Raw genomic sequence first — 22,836 nt, forward strand, 5'->3', positions numbered from 1 at the left:
ATGCCTACTCGGTGCTGCGGAGCTATGCTACAGGCTGAGCCCAGCCCTGGTGGGCACTGCAACTCTTGTGCCGGCTGTGCAAGGTAAGTTCCTGGATGCCTTCAGTCTGTACCTCCCTATGACTGCTCTGCCACCAGCTACTGCTATCGCCTCACCTTCCACCTGGTCTGGACCATCGAAGGGGCCAGTGCCGCCACCACAAGGTGAGGCGAGGCAGATGGTGGTGGAGCTGCCTCTCTCTGCCTGTCAGCTGAAGCCACGCAATGCAGGGAAGGAATGCACTGCCTGACCTGCAGGGTGCATGGGCCAGCTCCAGCAGGAAGTAATAGAGGCTGCTGGGTAGCAGCCGGGCTTGGTGGTGGACCAGGTGGAAGGCAGCAGCTGGTAGCAGAGAAATCACAGGTGAGGTAGAGGCTGAAGGCAGTCAGGAGCAGCCCCATACCCACCTTGCACAATGAACATGAGAGCTGCAGCACACACCAGGGCCCGGGCCCGAAAAGTACCAGGCTCAGCTCATAGCCAAGTGCCTGCAGTACCAAGTAGATGTGCAGGTCAGTGCTCAGCAGCCCAAAAGTGATGGCAGGCAAGGCAGCACAGATAGTGTGGTTATACCAGCTCGCTGCAGGCAAAGGGCCCTTGCAGGCTGGTGGTGGTAGACCCTCCAGAGGTTGCTGACTCACCCTGTGCCAGGCAGGAGCAGCCCAGAAGGGCAGCTGAAAGCAGCATGGCTAGGAGGGTGAAGAGCCCCCACAAGGCCAGCAGAAATATGGGCAGCCACTCGGCAGCCAGCACAGTGCCCACCACAGACAACAAGTGTCCCAGGAGGAGCAGGGCCAGCAGGCAGGGCGGGCAGAGGCCGGGGCATGCTAAGATATTGGTCTGTTGCTGCGGGCAAGCAGTGGGACAAAGACGACCAGCCTGGCAGTAGCAGCGCTCCCACTCCTGTTGGCCCCCACACTCACAGCCTCATCTATGTGACAAAACCTAAGACATCCCCTGAAAATAAGATCTAGTGGGTTTTTTAGAGCAAAAATAAATATAAGTAGGTCTTATTTTCAGGAAACACAGATCCTTAACTAGCTATAGACACACCTAAAAAAGAATGTCAGCCTTTAAGATAGAGCTGGTCAAGAAACAGGCACAGCAGAGAAGGAATTAATTTGTGTGATTTCACAGATGTTTTTCATATTGCAAGCAGTGGTGGTATGCTACCGGTTCTGCCCGGTTCTGCCGAGCCGGTAGCGGCAATGAGCAGTGGTGCCCGAACTGGTTCTCTCCACCAGTCTGCTGTTGGGCCCACCCACCCTCCCCGGCTCCCATACTCACCTTCATCGTCTGCTTTTGAAGTGCGGCTGCTTTGTGCAGCACAGAAGAGTGCTGTGCGACAGCTGCTGAAGCAACCAGGAGAGTGCAAGCTTGCAGGAGTTGAGTTGGAACACTTCTGCACCTGTGCAAACACCTCTGCACCTGCGCAAAGTGTGTGTTTGGCGCACATGTGCACACAAAGTGTGTACACATGTGCAAAGCACGCCCACCAAGCCACACCCCGAACCAGTGGAAAAAGTTTTGAATCCCACCACTGATTGCAAGAATGTAGATATGGTCTTTGAAATGGGGAAGGAATGAAATAACTGTTAAAGAGGAAGTTTCATTAAAAATGACTTGGTTCTGAAAAGGAGGAAAGTGTGAGAAAAAAACTCAAAATAGCCTTATCTTGCACCCCTTTGCTTTGGAAATGTCTTGTGCGTTCTCACCTTTAGCTTCCTCTTCCTCTTTTTATGGTTTATCAATAACTTTAATATTTTGTAAAGCTGCTAGGACTGGATGGGGAATGCTTGAGAAGTGTTTAATTAATATAGATGCTGATTTTTGTCCTTTTGCAGATCAATGTCTAAATTGTATTAAAAATATTTAAAATTAAGGACATTAAAACAATATATTTAGAAGATTTGAGGTTGGATTGCAGATATCATGATGAGGTGAGTAAACGTGTGTCTTATAGATATTGTGAAACATATCCTTTATCATTTGCCATCCATACTGCCTCTAACTAATGGACATTCTTGTTGAAAACCTGTCCTTATTCCAGTTCCAACTGATTTTTTTTAGAAATAGGCATTATTAAGAGCCACAGTGGCACAGTGGTTAGAGTGCAGTATTGCAAACTACTTCTGCTGACAGCCAGCTGCCTGCAATTTGGCAGATTGAATCCCACTAGGTTCAAGGTTGACTCAGCCTTCCATCCTTCTGAGGTGGGTAAAATGAGGACCCAGATTGTTGGGGGCAATATGTTGACTCTGTAAACTGCTTAGAGAGGACTGTAAAGCACTATAAAGTGATATATAAGTGCTATTGCTATATAACTCTAAAATTAGTTTCGAGTCATTGCAAACTAGCTGAGTTCTGGTTTAGCATTTAGACTCAAATATATATATAACCTTAGCCTTTTAAGCCACATAAAATTATTCAACTATAAAAAAATCCTTGAGCATGTTTATATCTATCTATAAGCCCTGTGGATTTCTCATGAAATTCCTCTGATCATAATGACTTGAAGCCCAATTTTATGCACATTTACTCCAATGAAAAGCCTACAGTGTTTAATAAGATTAACTCGTGTATTCAGAAGTCCAGTCATGAAAGCTGAAAATTATGGCAATTACTACAATAAACAATTATTCAATAATGTTTTGTCACGTTTTAACATTTCCCCATCCAAATGCCATGCCATTTTCTCCCCAGTTTTAAGACAATTTTTACAATAATTTGTATGTCATACAGAGCACTTAATATACTATACCTGTTTTATTTAACAATTGAAATCAAGTATGCATTAACTTGTTTCATTTAACAGGAATAATTAGCCTGAAGGATCCTCTGCTGTTTAAATGTATTGCATAGCTTAAACAATTAGCATAGAATCTAAAGCTATGGGTTTTAAAGAAATAACCCCCAAAACAGGCTACAGAGAGAAAGCAGAACTGCTTAACTCATTCTTTGCATCCGTCTTCACACAAAAAGAAACTATAGCTCAACCCACCAAAAACATAACTATAAAAGACAGACCAGAAATAAAAGTTAAAATAAGCAAAAAAAAAATACCGTATTTGCCGGCGTATAAGACGACTTTTTTACCCTGAAAAAGATGCCTGCCTTCTCCCAGCTCCCAAGGAAGCGAGGCTCGCACCGCCCGAGCTCGCTGAGGTATCCGGCTGGGGCTGTCAGGAGTTGTTACCGCTGGCGGCTCCGCGCGGCTCCAGTCCGCGTTACCTCGGGAAGGGAAAGGCAAAACCAGGAGCCGCTGCTGCCATTGCAAAGCGCCGCGGCTCTTCCTTTTTGCCTTTCCTTCCCGGGCAACGCTGACTGGCGCGCTGAGCCGCGCCAGCGGTAATAACTCCTGACAGCCCCAGCCGGATACCTCAGCGGAGCCCGGCGGTGCGAGCCTCGCTTCCTTGGGAGCTGGGAGAAGCTGGCTGCTCCTTTCAGCTTCACGGGATTCGCTTCACGGCAGACAAAAGTGCCTCCAAAAAAAAAAAAAAGTGCAAAAGTGGAAGGCGTGCGGAAGAGGGGCGAGTATATAACAAACTATATTTTGAGTGGAAATGTTGGGGGTCGTCTTATACGCTCGGGTGCGTCTTATACGCCGGCATATACGGTAGTAAGAGAACACCTGTCTGATCTTGATGAAAACAAATCACCGGGCCCTGATGGATTATATCCCAGAGTTTTAAAGGAGCTGGCAGAGGTCATCTCAGAACCACTCCACCATATCTTTCAAAAACTCTGGAGCACCGGGGAACTACCAGAGGACTGGAAAAGAGCTGATGTGGTTCCCATCTTCAAAAAAGGAAAAAAAAAACAGACCCAGGAAACTATAGACCAATCAGCCTAACATCAATACCCGCGAAGATACTGGAAAAGATAAAAAAACAGATCTGCCAACATCTAGAAACAAGTAAAGTAATAAATAGCAGTCAGCACAGGTTTGTTAAGAATAGAACATGCCAAACCAATCTTATTTCATTTTTCAACATAGTGACTAAATTAGTAGACCAGCAAAATACTGTGGACATAATATATTTAGATTTCAGCAAGGCATTCGACAAAGTAGACCACAACCTACTTCTTAGTAAGCTAGAAAAAAGTGGAATAGATAGCACCACCACGAGATGGACTCGCAACTGGCTGGCAAACAGTACTCAACGAGTAGTTCTTAATGGGTCTAAGTCTACATGGAGGGAAGTAAGCAGTGGGGTGCCACAAGGTTCCATCTTAGGCCCAGTACTCTTCCATATCTTCATTAACAACTTAGATGAGGGAATAGAAGGGGAACTTACCAAATTTGCAGTGGATACTAAGCTGGCAGGAATAGCTAACACCCAAGAAGATAGGCTCAAGATCCAGATGGATCTTGACAGACTTGAACACTGGGCCGTATCTAACAAAATGAAATTCAATGTAGAGAAAAGTAAAGTGCTACACTTAGGCAAGAAAAACCAAAAGTACACATATAGACTGGGTGAAACCTGGCTCAATAGCAGTAACTGTGAGAGGGATCTTGGAGTCTTAGTGGACAATCAGCTAAATATGAGCCAGCAGTGTGCAGCAGCAGCCAAAAAAGCTAATGCAATCCTAAACTGTATTAACAGAGGGATACAATCAAGATCAAGGGAAGTACTAATACCAGTCTATAAAGCCTTAGTAAGACCACACCTAGAGTACTGCATCCAGTTTTGTTCACCACATTATAAAAAAGATGTTGAAACTCTAGAAAAAGTACAGAGAAGAGCAACCAGGATGATTAGGGGACTGGAGGCTAAAACATACAATGAATGGTTGCAGGGACTGGGCTTGGCTAGTCTAGTAAAGAGAAGGACCAGGGGAGACATGACAGTGGTCTTCCAATATTTGAGGGGCTGCCTCAGGGAGGAAAGGGTCAAGCTATTTTCTAAAGCTCCTGTAGGCCAGACAAGAAATAATGGATGGAAACTGAACAAGGAGAGATTTAACCTGGAAATAAGGAAAAACTTTCTGACAGTGAGAACAATCAACCAATGGAACAGCTTGCCCTCAGAAGTTGTGGGAGTGCCATCACTTGAGACTTTCAATAAGAGATTGAAATGGTGTAGGGTTTCCCACTTGGACGGGGGGTTGGACTAGATGACCTACAAGGCCCCTTCCTACTCTGATTATCTGTTTGATCTGTTTGATGAAAATACCAGTCTAGCTGTCAACAATAGAGGCATTTACATACCCATAGATTTTTTAAAAGGGAACACATTATTAGATATGAAGAAATTTTAAATGAAAAGGGTGAACTCAAAACAAAGCAAGAACTAGAGTTACAAGGAATAAATATAGGTTGGTATTCATATTTGCAAATACATACAAGGTATGACAAAGACATTAAGATGGCTGGGATTTACAAAGAATTGACTAAATTAGATAAAATCTTAACAGGCACTGAAGAGAAGTTGGTTAAAAATTGTATGGTTATTTATTAGGAGTGAATCTAGAATAAGAGCAAGTAAAAGAAACAATGATTGTATGGGGGAAATTTTTTGGATATGGGATAGATTTGGGCAAGTGGCAGATACTATGGACTAGAAATTATAAGTTAACTATGTCAACAGCCTATAAAGAGAATTTGTAGAAGATGTTTTACAGGTGGCACTTACCCCCAGTGAGAATTGCAAAGATAAATCGGTGAAGTGTTGGAAATGTCATCAAATACCTGGATCATACTACCATAAGTGCATTGATGGTAAAAAATATTGGACTAGAATACATATGTGGTTGGAAAAAATGATGAAACAACACATAGACTTAAAACCAGAGACATTTTTATTGGGAATTTTGCCTGAAGGTTACAATAAAGTGATAACGTATTTGATTATCAATGTATTAACAGCAGCTAGAATTGTATTTGTACAAAATTGGAAAAATGAGAAAATCAGATGGAAGAGGAAATAATTAAGAAAATAATTGAATGTGCAGAAATGAGTAGATTGACAATGGTAATTAGGGAACAGGAAGAAAAAGATTATTATAAAATTTGGAATTTATTTTATGAATGGCTAGATAGAAGAGTAAGAAATTGAAATATGTAATAATAGTATAATATATCATAATTGATTGAATTAGACTGAGTAATAAAATGAATACAATTTAAGTAAAGATGAAATATATTTTTGAAAGACAATAACTATAATGTTAATGATAATACAACAATTGATAAATGTGATAAAAATATTGATTAGAATGGTTATAAATATAAACAAGTAAGAAATATATGATAATATTATTATATGCACAAGATATATGTGCCCAACCGACACACCGTTGAACAGAAAGATGGTTTTATTTGTTTGTTTTTGTTTTTGTTATAAAATAAAAAAATAAAAAAAAGAATTAGGGTGATGAGTGGAAGACTGCTTTTAACATCCCACTGGGTGCTACCAATTTAAGGTACTCCCTTTCAGATTACAAGGAGCCCCTGCTGTATTTATGCAACTAATTAACAAGGTACTCCATGAACATTTATACAAAGGGGTCCTAGTTTATTTTGATGACATTTTAATTTACACCGAAACAAAAGCAGAGCACATAAAACTAGTCTGAGCAGTTCTCATGAAACTCCAAGCCACCAAACTCTATGCAAAACTCTCTAAATGTGAGTTCCACCAAGAAAAAATTGACTACCTGGGATATAGAATATCCCATGAGGGAAAAAAGATGGACCCACAAAAAGTAAAAGCCATCATCAATTGGGAGCTGCCCCAAACCCGCAAAACAACTACAAAATTTCTTGGGTTTTGCAAACTTTATCATCAGTTCATTTCGGATTTTGCGAATATCATCATTACGAATTTGTTAAAAACAAAAGGGGAGAAACTGAAACCAAGGCAACCCCTTAAATAAACCATGGAATGCTAAACGGCATTTGAAAAACTTAAACAATTATTCTCAGCTGAACACCTAGACCCAGAGCAACCATTCATCATCCAAGCAGACACCAGCAACATGGCAGTAGGAGCAGTCCTATTCCAAAAGAATGAACATGGACAATTGCAACCATGTGCATACATTTCCAAGAAATTGACAGAAACCGAGCAAAGATGGCCATATGGGAGAAAGAGGCATATGCCATGTGATGGGCCCTCCTCACATGAAGACATTTCCTAGAAGGGAACAAAATCTCCTTCGAAGTCTGGACTGATCATAAAAATTTAGAAGCCTGAAAACTTCATGGAAATTGTCCCCCAAAACAAGTACGTTGGGTGCAATATTTAAATGCTTTAATTTCACTCTCCCAAGAGGGAAAAACTTCTTGGCCAATGCCCTGTCCAGGAAACCCCAGTACAGCAGCAAAAAGACTGAGATTGTTAAACCCATACTCCAAACACCCCAACTAGCCGCCAAAATGATCACCTGAGCACAAGTAAAAAAAGAACCACTTGCTGACAACACAACAGTTTCCATATTTAAGGAGGTACTACTTAAGGATGACTGGCTCCAAGCTCACAAAAATATTTGCTTACTAAAAGACAGTTTAGCCTGAGTAGAGAACAAACTTTACGTTCCTGCCAGCCAAAGACTGGACCTCATGAAATGATGCCATGACTCCAAAATAGCTGGACGTTTTGGATTTCTAAAAACTCTGCACCTCATCAAAAGACCATTCTGGTGGCCATCCCTTAAAAAAGACATTGAGAGCTACGTTGCTAGCTACCCCACCTGCGTAGCTGCAAAAAGACGACAAAGAAAATCTCCAGGACTTCTACAAACTGTAGCAGAACTTTCAGCACTTGGAGACAGATTTCTATGAATTTTATAGTGGAGTTTAGTTTAGTTTAGTTTATTGTCATTGCACCTTGTACAACAAAATTAAATACCATCTTCAGTGTACATTATGACTGAAAATAAACACACACATCTTTCACATTCTATACACTGAATTAAAAAAACTCTGATATTGCATTAATATTGCACTATACAGTAGAGTTCAATATAGTTACTGCCCTGGAATAGAAGCTGTTTTTCAGCCTATTTGTCCTTGTTTTTATTATCCTGTACATCTGCCAGGTGGTAATAGTTCAAAAAAAAGGGTGCCCAGGATGAGCTGGATATTTCAGAATGTTTTGAATTGTCTTAAGGCAGTGGGAGCTCTAAAGCTCTTCCAAAGAGGGGAAAGGGATGCCTGAAAACGCAGGAAACATAGTCATTTGGGTTGTAATGGACCTCTTTTCAAAATAGGTTCATTTTATAACCTACCAGAAGACCCCAACAGCCAAGGCATTAGCAAAAATGTTTTTAGTACACATTTATGGAGTGTACTATGGAGTTTCCTAACAGATTATCTCAGACAGGGGTGTTCAATTCACCTCCAAATTTTGGTGGGCTTTTAAAAAACTATTAGGCTCTGCCAGGGGTTGATCTCTCCACATCAGCACCAGACGAATGGGTGGTGGTGGTGGTGGAAAGATCCAATGGAATATTAGAACAAATTTTAAGATGTTTCATTAACTACCAATAGGACAATTGGACTGACCTTTTGCCTTTTGGTGAGGTAGCTTATAATAACTCTGTACACAGTAGCACTGGTTTCACCCCATTCCAGGTAGCTACAGGACAAGAATTCAACCGCATGCCAGAGCTACCCACCAAGAAACCTGACACCCCCTCTCTTAAGGAGTGGATAAACAATTTACAAACCACTTGTCCAGTGATCAGACTAGCCCTGCAAGAGGCTAGATCAGCTTTTAAAGCTCAAGCTGACAAAAATGCAGTGAACCCAGAGACTTCCGGTTTGAAGGGCTTCGGCGACAGACAGAAATCTGCGATCGTGCGCAGTTTCTGTCTGGGCTCGCCACTGGAGCGCCCCGAGCTGGCTGGTTTCAGGGCTAAGCCACCCCGTAGAGGTGGTGAAGAGGGGGGAGACTGCCAGCAGGATTGAGGAGAGCCGCATCTCTCCTCCTCAGCTGGCCATTACTCCCTTTCCTGAAGGCAGTTGCAGCGGTGGTCAGAAATGGCCACCACAAAGGAGAACTCGACCGGAAAAGAATGTGCAGGAGGAAGATAAGAAGTGAAAGTTTTGGCTGACCGGGTTAAATTGTAAAAGCAACAACTAAGGTACCCTGGAATTTAAACTTACAAAAAATAACATCGCTCCCAAAGAAGAGTCGGAAGCAGCAAAGGAAAGGGAAAAGGGAAAGGTTTGGCTTTTTTTTTCTTCTCTCTCCTTCCCTATACTGACAACTAAGGGACTTAAATAAGAAATCGGAAAAATCCGCTTTGATATCAATAGGCAATTAAGCTGAAAATAAAACAAAATGCCAAAGGGATAATAAAGATTTCTGGACATTAAAATTTTTCTTTTTCATAAGCAGGAAGGGAGAGAAAAAGAATAAGGGCAGGATCTGGAAGAGGGAGGAGACTGCCTGGAATTAAAAAGAATCTACAGTAAAACTTCAACAAGACTTCTAAAAGATACATTTTAACTGAAACTTTGCAACTAAATAGTAACCCCAGGAAGAGAAAGTGAAAAAAAAGAGCAAAAAAGAAACAGCTTGCGTGTATTTGGATTATTTGGTGATCTTTGGATTCTTGGTTATTATATTTGAATGACTAAAATCAATTGGGTGGTTGTTTAAAAATTTATACAATGGCACCACTTCTGGATGAATTGAAAATGGAACTTAAAAAGTACAAAGAAGATGCACAAGAAGGGAAGGGTTCTTTTGGCTTCGTTTTCAATTCTTAGAAATGGAGATTTGGAACTATGAGAAACAACAAGAAAAGACTGCAAAACAAGAAGACTGGGACAAAGAAGAAGCCATCTTTAATGAACAAGCAATTTTATGTAGGGAAGAAAAAGGAAAGGGGGGAAAGAGAATGGAGAATTTAAGACTTAAAAAAACAACCAAAGAAAAGAAAAATAATTCGAAAAATAAGTATAATACTGGAAAGCAACAGAAAAGGGGAATACAGAAGAGAGAAATAGAGGTAGAGAGACAAGGGGTAAAAAGGGGAGAGAGAAGAAGAGAGGGAAGAAGGAAAGGAAAAGAAGTTACAAAGGACCGGAGCAAGATATAGAGAAACAGGACCTATTTAGAGATAATGGGTGAAAATCTAACTGAAAAAGGGATTCTGTAAAGGTACATAAGATTGTATTGTTATATTAGTAATAGAAATAACTTTAGAAAATTGGAAACAACGTATGATTAAAATGAGGGATAAAACAGTTAGTGTAATTTGGTGAAATGTTTGTGAATAAAATAAGTGAATAATTAATTAATGTTTTATAAAATATAAGTGAAGAGGGGGGGAGTTAACTATGGAAAGTTTATAATTGTTCCCATAGAAGTATGATATTTAATTGAAAAGTAATGTTAAAGATGTTAAGACTTTAATGAATATTAATATTAATGATAGAATTGAATTGGAATGGAATGTTGTTTTAATTACATACATTAAAAATTTTTCTTTTTTTAAGAATACAGTGTGTATTTTAAGAATGTACCAAGCAGAATCTGAATGGAAGTTATGTATTATATTGAATGTTACAACTTTAGGGAAAAGATATAAAGGCGTCATACTCCAATTAGTAACTACAGGAGAAATTTTGTTTAATGAGAAAAGATAATAGATAATTGAAACAGGACAGACAAAAATATAAATACAATTATTTGAATTGAGATGAGATAATTAAAATAAAATTGAGAAAATTAAAAGAGGGGAGAAGCTATGCAGAAAATGTAAAATAGTAATAAGATATGGAATAGAATATAAAAATGAGCATGAACCTGAATTTGTGTCTGTACGAAGAAATGTAACCCGGGATTATGCTACTTTCAAAAAAGATGTTTTATTTGTTGTTGTTTTTCTCTTTGTGAAAACTCAAATAAAATTTACACACAAAAAAATGCAGTGAACCCAAACCGTTCAAGGTTGGGGACTTCGTATATTTATCTACAAAATTCCTATAATCATTATAACCTTCTAAGAAACTGGGAGCAAAATTCATTGGCCCATTTCCCATCACCAGAATCATTAACCCTGTCACTGTAGAACTCCTGCTGTCTTCTAGGATCCTGAAGATATGCCAGAATAAACAAGCCGACTCTCACAATTCAGATGGTTAAAGCTTGTTTATTCACAAACATCAATCTCCTCCTCTGGCAAGAACAGCAGGAAGTCAATCAAGGTTAGTGCTGGGAGCATCTATTTCCAAGTGCTGTTTATAGTAGCATCTACCTCCTAAAATCTGCCTGACTCTAATTATCACACGCGCTTCACTCCTGAACTTTAATCTTGGGCTACCATTCCATCCCTATTCCAACGCCACCTATAAACCCTTTCTTTCCCCATACCTCTACCCATTTTGTGCTCCCCCCTTACATCTATCACCCGGTGTCATTGTGCCTCGGTGACTCCCCAGCACCCAGCAGTTCGCGGCTGATCTTCAAAGCTTCATGTTGGGTTGCTGAGGCCTGGACGCTGAACGCCGACTCTCAAATTAGTGCCGACCATTGCCTCAGCAACATCCTCAGCGGCAGGGAGGCTTGCCCTGGGATTCCCCACAGCTGCATTCTCCAATCGAGCCAGGTTAGTGCTGGCTGTCACCTCAGCAATGTCATCGGCAGCAGGGAAGCTTGCACCAGGATTCCCCAGAGCCACATTCTCCATTCAAGTCCCTTCAGAGCTGATGGGCTCTGATATAAACAGTACAATGCTTGGAGCCCGACAGGCTGCCCCCTCTATCACAGGTCCACCTGGAAAACAAGAAAGTAAAGGTGAGTTCGTGGCCCTAGCGGCATCCATATCCCCCTGCCCTTGTAGGATACTTTAAGTGGAACTCTCGGCATAGTCATGGAGCATGCACATCTGTGTGGGCAACCCATGACACTTCTGCAACAGGATATCCCTTCCACTTTACTAAATACTGTAAAGTATCTATGCCTGCAGGAATCTACAATTTTTTCTATTTCATAGTGGTCATTCCTTACAGGGCCAGGGAGGAGGGGTAGGGATGAGATGGGTCATCTTTTATAGCAGCTGGCAGGTCGGTCGACATTATGGACTGTAGGACTGTAGGGATTGTATGGTCTCTTGTCCTTGGATGATTGGTTGTACAACCACATCTCTCTGACTCTCGTACTGTGGTAGGCACGATAAGGCATCCACCAAAAAAATATTTCCTGCTGGTACATATTTTAATACAAAATTGAACCATCAGAAGTACTGTGCCCAATGCACTAGTTAGGATGATAATTTATTGGCATCTGAAGGGCCTTTATGGTCCGTCCACACCTTGAATGGATGTTGGGCCCCCTTTAAGAAATGTCTCCACGTTAACAAGACCCAACAGACTGCGAACACTTCCTTTTCCCAGATAGCCCAATCCCTCTCAGTTTGGCTCAGCTTCCTAGAGGTATAGGCACATAGTTGTAAGACTCTGTTTTAGTTTTTCTGTAACAGTCCCACTGCTACATCACTGGCATCCCCTTGAATTACAAAAGGGAACTCCTGATCAGGATGTTTCAACACTGGCTTCCGGGCAAACAACTGTTTTAGGGAGTCAAAAGCATGTTGACATGTGTCTGACTGTACTAATGGCTGTCCGGACCTGGGTTTTGTTTGTTGTAATTGTTTTGTTTTTAACAGGTCGGTTAAGGGAAGTGCAATGGTAGCAAATGACAGTATAAACTGTTGATAGAAATTTGCAAAACCCAGGAAACTGCAGTTTTTTTTGCGAGTGGTAGGAGCTTGCCATTTTAATGCAGCCTGTACTTTAAGGCAGTGGTCGCCAACCAGTGGGCCGGGGACCACTGGTGGTCCACAAGAAAATTTTGGTGATCCACAGAGAATTGTCACCCCCAAAGCAATTAATCCAGGCTTCATGGGAACACAAGGCTGCACCGCCCACATGGCCCGTGGGAACACAAGGCTTGCATCACTTGCATTACAAACAACACAAGGTAGTGAGGGGAGGGGGGAAAGGGAGGAGGAGGAACTTGCCCCACTAGCCCCACGCACCTGGCCTGGCCACTGGGCTGCTTCTTTCTGCTTCTTTCTTCTTCTGCTTTTGGCTGCACACAAGGAAAGCAGCAAAAGTCTTTCTTTCTCTCCCCCCAAATCCACCAAAAATTAGTCTTTGGGACCCTCCAAGGCATCCTGCTCCAAGAGGCTGCACCAGCGCGACAAGCCTCACAAAGACTCATTTCTGGCGGAATTTGGGGGAGAGAAAGAAAGAAAGACTTCTGCTGCTTTCCTTGTATGAAGCCAAAAGTCTCTCTCTCTCTCTCTCCCCCTGAAAATGGAGCTGGAGACGGTATCCTGCGATCCCAAATAAAGAATGATCGATCGGTAGGAAAATGGGATGGGGAATTTTTCGGCAGACTTTTGGGGGGATTTTCCCAGGGTCTCTGGTCCGTGGGATTTAAAATTTTGAGTTTGGTGGTCCCTGAGGTCCAAAAGGTTGGCGACCCCTGCTTTAAGGGGATCCATTTTTATTCCCTCGCTTAATATTTGATACCCCAAGTAGTCCAATTGAGTGAGATGAAATTCGCATTTAGAAAGTTTTACATATAACTGAGCCGCTAATAATTTACCCACATCTCCAACCTCCATTATTGTAGAAGGAGAACATCATTTTGAAATTAAAGATATCCTTGACTCACACACTTACACACAATGGCTCCACATAATATTTAGTAGAATGGAAACACCTACCCTCCTCCCAAAATGAACTGGTAGCCAAAAAACATGTAAAAGCCCCCACGCTGTTAAGGAAATTCCACCTGAAATACCCTCACAAACTATCCTAATCCTTAATATATTACATGTTTTATGTCTTCCAGGTGGCTTTTCCATTTTTCTGAGGAGGGCAATATGTCCGATCCGTGTATCTCTCATTCTTCGATGGAAGAATGGGGTGGGTCCCTGGTGCCAGAATGGTTGGGGACCTCTGAATTAGACCATGCAGGGTCCCTAGAGGAGAGCCCTTATAAGGATTATGTATTAATAGAAAAGCAAATAACTTAGCCCTGATCCTAAATGCTAAAGCTGCTGCACAAAAAAACAGAGGAGCTCTGATCAACTATCACAGCCACAAACCTCCAGTGTTGGAGCACCCAGAACTTCTGGAGACAAGCAGGTCCACTGGTTAATTGTTCTCACTGTCAAGAAATTTCTCCTTAGTTTTAGGTTGCTTCTCTCTTTGTTCAGTTTCCATCCATTGCTTCTTGTTTTGCCTTCTGCTTCTTTGGAAAATACATTGCCCCCCCACCACTTCTTTGAGGCAGCCCCTTAAAAGCCTGTTGCCTATCACACTCTTGGGCAAAGCATGTGAGCCATTTCCTCCTTTCAGTGGTCCATGAAAGTACATCTATAGTATGTAGATAATAAAGTCAAAAAAGGGTGAACAACATTTTTACAAAACTATAGATAAGTTGAGGCTGGGTGTGACAAGGAATGGTTGGGAAGGGAGGGGCAGGCGAAGCACCTCTTGACGTGAGTGACATTGAGTTGGTCACACCCAGTCAGTCACATGATCACCAAGTTACACTCACAAATTAAGCCACACCCACAGAACCAGTTGTTAAGAAATTTGAATCCCACTCCTGGGGAGATTCCTTCCAAAATAAAAATTGAAGGGATCAGAATTTCTGAAGTGAAGTCAGCTGTATTTTATATACCACGTCATATACTGTAATACGGTAAGACACCCCATAAAGTAACTGTAAACGTAACTGTAACACAAGGTTCTTCAAACTTGGCAAGCTTAAGACTTGTGGACTTCAACTCCCAGAATTCCTGAGCTAACATGACTGGAGGAGGAATTCTGGGAGTTGAAGTCCACAAGTCTTAAAGCTGTCAAGTTTAAAGACCCCTGCTGTAATATAATCAAAGGGTTACCTGTTGTTATGTTCGTTTTCAACAATTGGCCTATGTCAATAAAAACGTCCATTTAATTAATTTGTGACCTGGGATGGTAACAATCCCTTGGGTATGCACGATGAAAAGGAAGAAAGACCTTTCGTAGCAGTCCCGTAGCTGGAACTTCGCCTACCTCAACAGAAAAGCACTATCTAACAGCCCAGCCGTCCCGCCTCCCACGCAGGTTTTGCGGCAGAGTCTTGTGTCTGCAGGGGGCAGCATAGAGCAGGGGCGAAGCGAATACACCATTCCCCGCTACCCTATGTGACGTCAAATGGGGGTCTCCAGGCAACTGGACTCCAAACAGCGCGGCTGCGCTTCCTTCGGCCTTGGTAGCGCGGAGGGCGACCAGCCAGGTTCGGGCAGCAACACCAGCCCTGAGGCGGCGGGGGGCGCGGCAGGCAGGACCGGCACAACTATGGCGCTACCGCTCCTGCCCGGGAACTCTTTCAACAGGAATGTAAGTAATGTTGAGTAAGACCCAGGGACCACCGGGAGCTCACCTGGTTTAGGTTTACAGAATGTTTTGCGGGGATGCCTATGCACCTGTGTAAATTTCGTTCGTGAAACTAATTCTAAATGCCCAATAACTGCCGTCCAACCAGAGATAGAATCTCTTCCCTTCAGAAGGCAAGACTCAAACTCTGTCTTTGATTAGGTCTCAGATTACTTATAGAATTCTTCAATGTGGTATAATCTCGGCTTGCTTTCTGGACCTGCACCATCTGGGCAAAGAAAAGGCTAAACCTTATTGGGAACCCTTTCTAGAAAAATGGGTGACATGACAGGAGTTCTGCACCCAGGCGGCAGAGAAGGTGGATGAATCATTTTCCCCCCACTCTTTTTTCATTGCTAAAATTGGCAGAATAATGTATGTATACCATGCCTTTCTTAGTGTATAATGCTTTCTGATATAAGGACATGACTAAGTCTTATATCGAGAAGGATTTTATAACTGATTGGCATTACAGGTTAGAGATTCAGCCAATGTCATTCCTTGGTCTGTTACTCATTTATGCAGATATAAAAAAAACCTTGTATTTTAAAAAGCCAACATACTCCAATAGTCCTATCCTTATTTAATATTTGAATTTACCCAAAGTGTAGCTGTCCACTTTTTCCTCTTTTTTTAGAGCCATGGTACAATTAAACATTTCAGAAATACCTTAATAGATTTTGCCTCTTGCATCATCAGTACTCCATAACTTTAGTAGTTTCTTAAGTCACTGGTGTGTGTGTGTGTGTGTGTGTGTGTGTGTGTGTGTGTAAGAGAGAGAGAACATTAAAATACATATGTATATTTTCATACAGCATATCCATTCCCATTGTTATTAACAGAGGTAGCACTTTAAATCTGCAAAGTCTGGTCTGTTTTGTTACGTGATAAATTTTAGCATTGGTTTCCTAAACTAAGGCACAGTATTAAGATGAACTCTTAATATTATGCAGTCTTGCCCCACCTTTATCTTTAAATGTGATTGAAACATATAATATTTCAACACTGATAATAGAACTGACTGCTATCAGGTTCTTTCGGAGTTTTATGGATTTGAACAATTATGGTATAAATTATTTTGTATATTTAAAACATTATTTTCCTTTCTTTGTTTTTTAATAATTGTCTTCTATTTATTTCATTTTGATTGCAGCTAGGAAAAGAAAAGTTCCATAAGTCTCAACATTGGAGTTACTGCAATAAGGTTTCTATGATGGTGGGAGAAGACAAACCTGGAATAGGAGGAGAACCTTTGCTTGGACAAAAACTAAAACCAAAGTATAGTGTATTTCCTAGAGGTGTTGGATGTGATGCACCTTCATGGGTAGCATTTGATAAACAGGTAATTGATTTGTTTATTCACACTGATCTGCTGCTGTGGGCGTTTTTGTTTTTGTTTCCATTTTCAGTAATTAATTGGATTCTAAAAAAAGTTAACTGAAAAAATGAAGGAAGAAAGTTTATTGCACCCCATAAAAAGCATTTTGGGAGAGCCAGAGATTGGCCATTGCACATCAGATGAGATAAAGTGGAGGAGTTTCTACTAAGGAAGATAATAGTCCAGAATTGGTGGAAGTCTTTGCTATTGAGTTATTAAAATCTGGCCAGGCTGCTAGACAAATTCTGTGCTATTGAATTAAATACACAAAACATTTTGGAGGTTGGACAACATGTAGAAGTGCCTGCAGAAACAGAAGTCAAATTTTCTAGAGCTCTTCAACAGTTTTGAACTATATATAAATAACTTCTAGTCTGTGTGGGTGGGTGTTGTTCACAAATCTTTTGTATAATTAGAGAACTGTATACCCCAACATTGCAAACTGTTAGATGAAATTTAACAGATTTATTCAGAATGAAAAAGATGCCCAGTCCAATTAATGAGAGATTCTTTCTTCTTACTTGCTTCACCTCTGTTATTTATTTTACTGAATTTGTACACAAATAAAAGTTTTGTTATCCTGGATACTCTATGTGGAAAAGTACACTTGGCATACATTTGCTGTTTTATAGATTTTATGAATTTTATAAATATTAGTTGTATCTCCAGCGTTATCTCCTCTTGTGCAATAAATATTAAGGATACGTCTAGTTTGGGGTTTTGACTGTAAAGTTCTGACAGAAAGTAATCTAAATTATAAGAAAATCTCACTGTACCATGAATGCATTTAGTACCTTAAAAATTGACTGTCTCTCAGTCTCTACTTCCTCATCTAGAAAATTAAGGTATCACAAATCATATTTCTGTACCTTCACACTCTAGCCTGGATGATTGGAAACAGACTGTTATGCTTCCTGTGATTAGCAAGCCCTCTAATCTAGGATTGCCAAACACAGTTTAATCCAATTTACTGTCTTGCTTTTCAGATCTTGCTGCAATCACACACTCTAATTACAAACTACTAGAAAACAATGGAAAAGGGCTATCAGCCTCCTGTCCATGCTTCTTTCCAAAATGTGTTTGGTTGACCATGTGTTACACAGAATGCTGGACAAGATAAGCCTTTAGCCAGATCCTGTAGGTCTTTTTATTTTTATATAGACAGAAGTATTCCATTTGTAATCCAGCATTTAGGAGTTTGTATCATGAAATGCTCACATGCTATTCTTTTTACTCCTAATTTTATATTTTCAAAGTATACAAATTGAAGGATTATGATGATTAGAGAAAAGTTTGCATTTCATGCATTATAATAATACATAAAATGATGATCTTAATTTTCTGTTTGTGTAATGCTTGCTGCACAAATGTAATGCTTGCTGCACAAATGTAATGTTTGCAGCATTGAATGTAATGTTTACATTTACAAACTAGTTCAGCCAAAGTGCTTTGCAGTTAAATCATTTCCCAGTCTGAAAAAAATCCCCTATGGGACAAAATTCATATAAATCCAAAAAAAATGACTTCACTGTACTGTGTATTAGGATATTAAATAGTTAAGTCACATATGGGACAATTCATGCTTGAAAATGTTCCTTATAAAACATGTTCATTAAACTGTATTGTTGAAGCAAGCCAAACATAATGCAGTTTCCTGGAGTGTCCCCAGGATTTGGCTAATCTCCATTCTCCCTGTTTCCCACCATGTTTTTTCTCCTTATATAGAATTTCTATTAATTTTATTGAAAAAGAGAGAATTAACATCAGCACATACATGCCAAACACCAGGCAGGTGATGTTAAATTGTTTCCAAAGCTCTACACTTAAAGGAAAGAAAGAATATTTCAAAAATTCAGAGATTTGAATTACCAGACAGTATCATCTGCAATGTTTTTTCCTTGCTAATATGAACATTTTTCTTGATGAGGCTTGTGATTATTTTCATTTGATATTGGTAATGCTAGCTGCATGGTGTTTAATTAACTATGTACAGCCTGTCTAATTAGAAGATAAAATCTATCATTAAGGGTAAATTCAGACAAGACTCTAACTTTCATAATCTTTTTCTTGCCTACATAGCTGCTGTCCCTCTTATCTTGGTAGCAGAACATGCTTTGGTATTCTTTCAGTAAAGCATGCTAAAGGATTTCTTCTTTCCTGCAGTATGCCATCCTAATTGCATGCACTACAAAAATAAAATGCCATCATATTAAGAGTTTTTAAAATAATTTATTTTCCAATGAATATTACAAAACCAGAAAATTTTCATAGCCATGTCTTTACAGTATCAGGGCAATCATACAGTGACATTCAACAGAGTTCCTTTAATTTTTTTAAAATAATTTCTGTTGTGTCCCTGACAATTAAAAACGTTGTTGACATGGGAATTTTATGTTGATTTTACTCCTTCCTTCCTTCCTTCCTTCCTTCCTTCCTTCCTTCCTTCCTTCCTTCCTTCCTTCCTTCCTTCCTTTCTTCCTTCCTTCCTTCCTTCCTTCAGACATAGGAAGATGTAATACTGATTGTCATTCTTAGATTGTTGAACTGTTATTTGTGTTGAATCTAAATGTAAGAATCTAGATAAGTAATCAATTGTATAATCTAATCAATTCAAGTGTTATGATCCTGTATAAAAGATCAATACAACTAATTAAAATATCTCCATAATAAATACAAAATAGTATAGTTCTTTGTTACAATCCAACTTTTCCACTCTGTGTGTGTGTGAGAGTGTGAGTGTGCATGTATGTACATACTGCATACCTATGCATATACTCTGTGTGTGTGTGTGTGTGTGTGGTGTAGTAGTAGTAGTAGTATTATTATTATTAGTAGTAGTAGTAGTGCTGGAATTTATTTTGTCTGTCTGTGCTTTTATGTAGGTATTGTCTTTTAGTGCTTATTTTGATGAAGAAGTTCCTGACAAAAATCAAGAGCTGTATAGAATAAGACATTGTAAAATATATTTCTATCTTGAAGATGACACAATTCAGGTTGTTGAACCCCAAGTGAAGAATAGTGGAATTCCACAAGGTATTTTATAACTTTTTTATTACAAATGTTTTAACAGAATGATAGATTTGGGAGGGATCTTGGGTGGTCTTCTAGTCCAATCCTCTGCTCAAGCAGAACACCTTATACCATTTCAGACAAATGGTTGTCCAATCTCTTCTTAAAAACCTCCAGTGATAGAGTACAGACAACTTCTGAAGGCAAAGCCGTTCCACTGATTAATTATTCTAACAGTTATTTTTTCTGTTCTGAGAGTTTTTTTTTCTTTTGCTTGCCTAATAAATTTTCTGAGAGTGAATAACCACTTAATTATGTTGAGCTTCAGCCACAACATAAAATTTAGTGGTATAGGCCATTATTTGTTGCAATATACAGAATATAGTTTCCCAATATAATTTTATGATGATCCTGTGATTAGATTCATGTGTGAATTATAGAAATGATATTTCATATTAATTATAATTGTGTTTTGAATCTGAAATTGAAAAGATAAAGTTTAAATTTTATTTACCTTTCAGAGTCAACAATTTAAAGTTGATGACATATCAGTTAAAAAAAATGCATCATACTAAACCTAATAGGAACAGATTTATGTTTATGAACACAAAAAGGGAAAGTTGCATGGTTTTTTTTTCAGGAAAGCAATCCTTTTTTTATTCAGTTATAAAGAAGAAAACCATTTTTGTTTATTGGCTTTTTAGTTTTTAGTATAAGGTTTATAGTAATATTTCTGAGTTTTAATACAGCTGTAATACCACCTTGTACGATGGATAGATAAATAGATATATAAAAAACTAATGAAGAATAGAATAGAATAGAATAGAATAGAATAGAATAGAATAGAATAGAATAGAATAGAATAGAATAGAATAGAATAGAATAGAATAGAATACTTTATTGGCCAAGTGTGATTGGACACACAAGGAATTTGTCTTGGTGTAAATACTCTCAGTATACATAAAAGAAAAGATACATTCGTTAAGAATCAAGAATCATAATGTACAACACTTAATGATAGTCATAGGGTACAATCAGCAATCAAATCATACTAGGAAACAGTCAATATAAATTGTAAGGATACAAGCGACAAAGTTACAGTCCTACAATCACAAGTGGGATGGGATGGGTGATAAGGAGTGATGAGAAGATTAACAATAATAATAGTGCAGACTTTGTAATAGTTGAACAGTGTTGAGGGAATTATTTGTTTAGCAGAGTGATGGCTTTTGGGGGAAAAACTTATTGTGTCTGGTTGTTCTGGTGTGCAGTGCTCTATAGTGTTGTTTTGAGGGAAGGAGTTGAAACAGTTTATGTCCAGGATGTGAGGGGTCTGTAAATATTTTCACAGCCATCTTTTTGACTTGTGCAGTATACAGGTCCTCAATTAAAGGCAGGTGGGTAGTAATTGTTTTTTCTGCAGTCCTAATTATTCTCTGAAGTCTGTGTCTGTCCTGTTGGGTTGCAGAACCAAACCAGACAGTTACAGAGGTGCAGATGACAGACCCAATAATTCCTCTGTAAAACTGTATCAGCAGCTCCTTGGGCAGTTTGAGCTTTCTGAGTTGGCGCAGAAAGAACATTCTTTGTTGTGCTTTATTGATGACGTTTTTGATGTTAGGTGTCCATTTTAGGTCATGTGATATAGTAGAACTTAGAAATTTGAAGGTCTCTACTGTTGATACTGTGTTGTCTAGTATTGTAAGAGGTGGTAGTATGGGAGAGTTTCTTCTAAAGTCTACCACCATTTCTACGGTTTTGAGTGTGTTCAGTTCCAGATTGTTCCGGTTACACCATGAGGCAAATTATATAACCTGTCTGTATGCAGATTCGTCATTGTCTTGAATGAGACCAATCACTGTTGTGTCATCAGCAAATCAGTATTTTAACAGATGGATCATTTGAGATGCAGTCATTGGTATCTAGGGAGAAGGAAGTGGAGAAAGCACACAGCCTTGGGGGGGGCCTGTGCTGATTGTACAGGTATCGGATGTGATTCTGCCTAGCTTCACCTGCTGCTTCCTGTCTGTTAGGAAGCTTATGATCCACTTACAAGTGTGTTCAGGTACCGCTAGTTGGTTTAATTTACTTAGAAGAGTGTCTGGAATGATGATATTGAATGCTGAACTGAAGTCTACAAAGAGGACCCGTGCGTAGGTATTTGGAGATTTAAGCATCAGGCGGAGGAGTCTGTTGGTCATCTGGCTGAGGATATCCCAGAATTTCTGCTTGCAGTATTCATCCCATGTTTTGGGTTTTCTTTCCTAACCCTAACTCTAACCTGAACCTAATCTCAATTAATTTTTACGGTTTTGCTAAAGACAATGTGCTAAGAAACTGAGACACTGAGGATCCTAGGTCCAATTGCTGTCCCAGTCCTAGAGAAAAGGTAACGGCAAACTACTTCTGAAAAATGTTGCCAAGAAAACTGCATGGTTCAAGTACTTATTAGAATCAGCACTGATTTGAGGATGCACACTTTAGACACAAAAGGAGAGGGTTGTGAGAGAAAGTAAAGCAGAGCTATTTTAATCCATTTGCTGTGCTGTACAATTATATAATTGTGTTTGAATGAATTTTGAGAGAAAATTGTTCAGCTAAGGATAGTTTTCTGGAAAAAGTTTATAGGTGGTCTTCTAATTTCAGAATTTGATATGATTGCAGAAAAACTTATGTATTGTGTATTGTGGTTTTATGTGTATTTAAATAAATCCCATTGAATGAAGTAAGATTTGCTTTTAAATAAATACGCACAGGAACAGAATAACAGTTAAAGTTAACTACCAAGAAACAAACCATCAAATTTGTGGCACTAGCTACAAATAAAAAACAAATCCATCTAGAAATCAGAAGACATAACTTATAAGAGATTTAAACTGACCTGGTAAGACAACTATGACCAGAAAGCAAGGATTTATAGTGATATTTATTGGATTTTAAGAAAATAAATTTATTGACTTTAAGAAATATGTAGTACAGGTAATCCTCAACTTATGACCACAATTGAATCCAA

The 22,836-nt window shown here is 39.5% G+C and overlaps 1 protein-coding gene across 1 annotated transcript in view; it reads left to right on the top strand.

Moving 5' to 3' along the window:
• Positions 1 to 15,162: 15,162 nt before the first annotated feature.
• EFHC2 (EF-hand domain containing 2) overlaps positions 15,163 to 22,836 on the top strand; it is a 59,786-nt gene continuing 52,112 nt past the window's right edge. The window contains exons 1-3 of the mRNA XM_087967570.1: positions 15,163 to 15,400; positions 16,590 to 16,778; positions 19,697 to 19,847. Coding sequence (XP_087823696.1) covers positions 15,215 to 15,400; positions 16,590 to 16,778; positions 19,697 to 19,847 — 526 coding nt within the window. The 5' untranslated portion in view covers positions 15,163 to 15,214. The remainder of the gene's footprint in view (positions 15,401 to 16,589; positions 16,779 to 19,696; positions 19,848 to 22,836) is intronic.

This window comes from Notechis scutatus, chromosome 5, assembly GCF_049901735.1.
Source record: "Notechis scutatus isolate UNSWTSFEM ecotype Mainland chromosome 5, rNotScu1.2, whole genome shotgun sequence".
Classification (NCBI taxonomy): domain Eukaryota; kingdom Metazoa; phylum Chordata; class Lepidosauria; order Squamata; family Elapidae; genus Notechis; species Notechis scutatus.